The following is a 4253-nucleotide window of genomic DNA, read 5'->3' on the forward strand; positions in this document are numbered from 1 at the left end:
AACTATATTACTTAAGAAAGTACTTAGATGGTGCTTCAAAGATTCAAAGAGTTTTTAGACTTTCTGATCTCGCTTGCAATCCTATATCTTCATTACAGGCACTTTGGAGTGTGGAGAGTGGGAAACCAAAACATTCACGAAACCAAACCATTCAAGCAAAGACACTGTACACAAACGTGGCACAAAGCACCATCTCATCATGCACCCTTTGTAAAAGAAGAGGACATGTCTTAAGTAAGTGTAGAAAGTTCATTGAGAAGACAGTTCAAGATCGTGTCAAGTTTGCATGTTCAGAGCGACTTTGCTTTGGATGTTTGCAGACTGGTCATCATTCAAGAAGATGTGATAATAAGAGCACATGTGAAAAGTGTCAGAAGAGACATCCTACATGTCTGCATGATGGCAAGTTCAAAGAAGTATCAAAGTCCTAAACCTTCTAAAGAAGATGAAAGTTCAAAGGAAAAAACTGATGACGGAGAAAAAGCTGCAGCAGCAATTACCAATGCAGTCCGACAAGTAGATTCAAATACACAAACATCTACAATCATACCAGTCCCACTGCCATCAGTTTTTACACAAGAGTGCTACATTTCTTCTACACATTTCTACAGACATAATTAGGGCACTTGAATTAAACTTCACAGATCACAGTGCAGATGATAATCCAGTTTCTCAGGAAAACATTTTGTTCTTGTCCAAGGTGAGGAAAGGTATAAGACAAATAGTGAAAAATTTAAGGGGGTCTGAATACTTTCCATACCCACTGTATCTTCATTACAGGCACTTTGGAGTGTGGAGAGTGGGAAACCAAAACATTCACGAAACCAAACCATTCAAGCAAAGACACTGTACACAAACGTGGCACAAAGCACCATCTCATCATGCACCCTTTGTAAAAGAGGAGGACATGTCTTAAGTAAGTGTAGAAAGTTCATTGAGAAGACGGTTCAAGATCGTGTCAAGTTTGCATGTTCAGAGCGACTTTGCTTTGGATGTTTGCAGACTGGTCATCATTCAAGAAGATGTGGTAATAAGAGCACATGTGAAAAGTGTCAGAAGAGACATCCTACATGTCTGGATGATGGCAAGTTCAAAGAAGTATCAAAGTCCTAAACCTTCTAAAGAAGATGAAAGTTCAAAGGAAAAAACTGATGACGGAGAAAAAGCTGCAGCAGCAATTACCAATGCAGTCCGACAAGTAGATTCAAATACACAAACATCTACAATCATACCAGTCCCACTGCCATCAGTTTTTACACAAGAGTGCTACATTTCTTCTACACATTTCTACAGACATAATTAGGGCACTTGAATTAGACTTCACAGATCACAGTGCAGATGATAATCCAGTTTCTCAGGAAAACATTTTGTTCTTGTCCAAGGTGAGGAAAGGTATAAGACAAATGGAAGATCGCCACTTTGAACTCCCACTTCCTTTCAAGACAGACACACCTAGTCTCCCAGATAACAAACAATGTGCAGTTCATAGTCACCTCATTGGAGCGGCGACTGAGAAAAGATAAGCAGTATTATGAGAATTATGTCGATTTCATGAATGACATCATAACTCGAGGAGATGCTGAGAGGGTTCCAAGGTTGGAACTTGAGAACCAACCAGCATGGTATATTCCGCACCATGGAGTCTATCACCCCCACAAACCAGGAAAGATCTACGTGGTTTTTGATTGTTCAGCATGTTTCCATGAAACCTCTCTGAATGATCACCTCTTGACTGGTTCAGATCTGACCTACACATTAGTTGGAGCGCTGTGTCGATTTAGAAAGGGTCCAATAGCCATTATGTGTGACATTGAAATTGTTTTTCATTAATTTCATGTTGCAAAGGAACAGAATGAAGGTACACCTTTTTGGGGCAGCTTGATCCCCTGGCTGCTCCAACTTTGGACTGAAGTACCTAGCATCGCAGGGTCATGGAAAGTTTAGCGAAGAGTCCATCAAGTTTATCCAGAGAAGCTTTTATGTGGATGATGGCTTAACATCGTGAAGTCATCTGCCGAAGCAGTACATCTTGTGAAGGAGGCAAGAGCCTTGTGTAGAACCGGAAACCTTAGACTCCACAAGTTTGTGTGCAATGATGAGGAAGTGATTTCTACAGTACCACCTGAGGAATGTGCTCAGACCAAAGATCTCGATATGGCCTTAGGAGAGCTTCACATCGAGCGAGCACTAGGAGTTCAGGGGTGCGTTGAAGCAGATTAATTCCAATTCAGAGTTGTAGTCAAGAAAAATCCACTCACAAGAAGAGGAGTTCTCTCAACGGTGGCCTCTGTATATGATCCACTAGGTTTGTTGCACCTTTTCTACTAGTTGATAAACAGATTCTTCAGGAATTGTGTAAAGATAAAGTAAGCTGGGACGAAGATCTCCCCGAGCATATTCTACCACAGTGGGAGTCGTGGCTTCGAGACTTGCCTCACTTGGCTGTCCTGAAGATGTGCTCAGACCAAAGATCTCGATATGGCCTTGGGAGAGCTTCACATTGAGCGAGCACTTGGAGTTCAGTGGTGCGTTGAAGCAGATGAATTCCAATTCAGAGTTGTAGTCAAGAAAAATCCACTCACAAGAAGAGGAGTTCTCTCAACGGTGGCCTCTGTCTATGATCCGCTAGGTTTTGTTGCACCTTTTCTACTAGTTGGTAAACAGATTCTTCAGGAATTGTGTAAAGATAAAGTAAGCTGGGACGAAGATCTCCCCGAGCATATTCTACCACAGTGGGAGTCGTGGCTTCGAGACTTGCCTCACTTGGCTGTCCTGAAGATTCCAAGAAGCTATCTACCATCAGATTTTGATGAGGTTGTTTCTTTTGAGCTTCACAACTTTGCTGATGCCAGTTTCATTGGATACGGTGCATGTTCATATCTCAGAGCAGTGAGTGAAACAGGGCAGATCAGTTGCTCACTCGTCATTGGGAAGGCCAGAGTAGCCCCTACAAAGCTAATGGCTATACCAAGGCTTGAATTATTGGCAGCTGTGACTTCAGTCCATAATGGAGATGATGCGAAAAGTGAGCTAGAGATTGAAAACTTGCAAGAATATTACTGGACTGACTCTAGATTAGTCTTCGGCTATGTGAACAATGATGCCAGGAGATTTCACACATTCGTAGCCAACTGAATTCAATGAGAGTTTGCAGGACTGTTAGGAGAGGTGGAGGTGTAGCTGCTCTATTTAAATATGTCTATCAATGCAAGAAAGTGTCATTTGGTCAGTACTTGTCTTTTGAATATCTAGGGATTGTGTTGAAAGGTGCTCCACGCATTCTGTTTATCATTATTTACAGGCCTCCAAAATACTCTCCAGCCTTTGCTGAAGAGTTCACAGAAATTCTATCAATGATTTCCTCAGAGTTTGACTGTTTTACTATTGCAGGTGATTTTAATATTTACATAGATAATGCAGAAAACAAAACTACAAAAGAAATTGTAACTGTTTTAAACACTTTTGACCTGATTCAGCATGTGCACGAACCCATGCACTATATTTTATGTATAATCGTTTTCTATTCTTAACCGTTTTAAATTCATTTTAAACCTCTTAAATAAATGTTTTAATCATTTTCAAAGTTTTTAAATTCCTTGTTTTATTGTTGTTATTATTTTTTTATTTTCTTTTATGTAAAGCATTTTGAATTACCATTGTGTATGAAATGTGCTATATAAATAAACTTGCCTTGCCTGCCTTGCCTTGCATACAACCCTGTCGACCACGCCTCAAGAGGGCTTAGTGATGAGATTTAAACTGGCTGAAAGGGCCTGACATTCTGTGGCAGAGAGATCTTCCACATGAAGTGGAAGTAAAGCATTTTGAATTACCATTGTGTATGAAATGTGCTATATAAATAAACTTGCCTTGCCTTGCATACAACCCTGTCGACCACGCCTCAAGAGGGCTTAGTGCAGCTCAGCTGAAAGATTCATACTGGCTGAAAGGGCCTGACTTTCTGTGGCAGAGAGATCTTCCATGTATAATCGTTTTCTATTCTTAACCGTTTTAAATTCATTTTAAACCTCTTAAATAAATGTTTTAATCATTTTCAAAGTTTTTAAATTCCTTGTTTTATTGTTGTTATTATTTTTTTATTTTCTTTTATGTAAAGCATTTTGAATTACCATTGTGTATGAAATGTGCTATATAAATAAACTTGCCTTGCCTGCCTTGCCTTGCATACAACCCTGTCGACCACGCCTCAAGAGGGCTTAGTGATGAGATTTAAACTGGCTGAAAGGGCCTGA

The 4253-nt window shown here is 40.1% G+C and overlaps 1 protein-coding gene across 1 annotated transcript; it reads left to right on the forward strand.

Annotated features, from left to right (window-relative positions):
- The first annotated feature begins 2461 nt into the window (after nt 1-2461).
- Nucleotides 2462-3135, forward strand: LOC107600133 (uncharacterized). Its single transcript, XM_016291934.1, has one exon. It carries the CDS (start codon nt 2479-2481, stop codon nt 3133-3135), a length of 657 nt encoding a protein of 218 aa, XP_016147420.1. The 5' UTR covers nt 2462-2478.
- The last annotated feature ends 1118 nt before the right edge of the window (nt 3136-4253 follow it).

This window comes from Sinocyclocheilus grahami, unplaced genomic scaffold (genome assembly GCF_001515645.1).
Source record: "Sinocyclocheilus grahami isolate Dianchi unplaced genomic scaffold, SAMN03320097.WGS_v1.1 scaffold278.1, whole genome shotgun sequence".
NCBI lineage: Eukaryota > Metazoa > Chordata > Actinopteri > Cypriniformes > Cyprinidae > Sinocyclocheilus > Sinocyclocheilus grahami.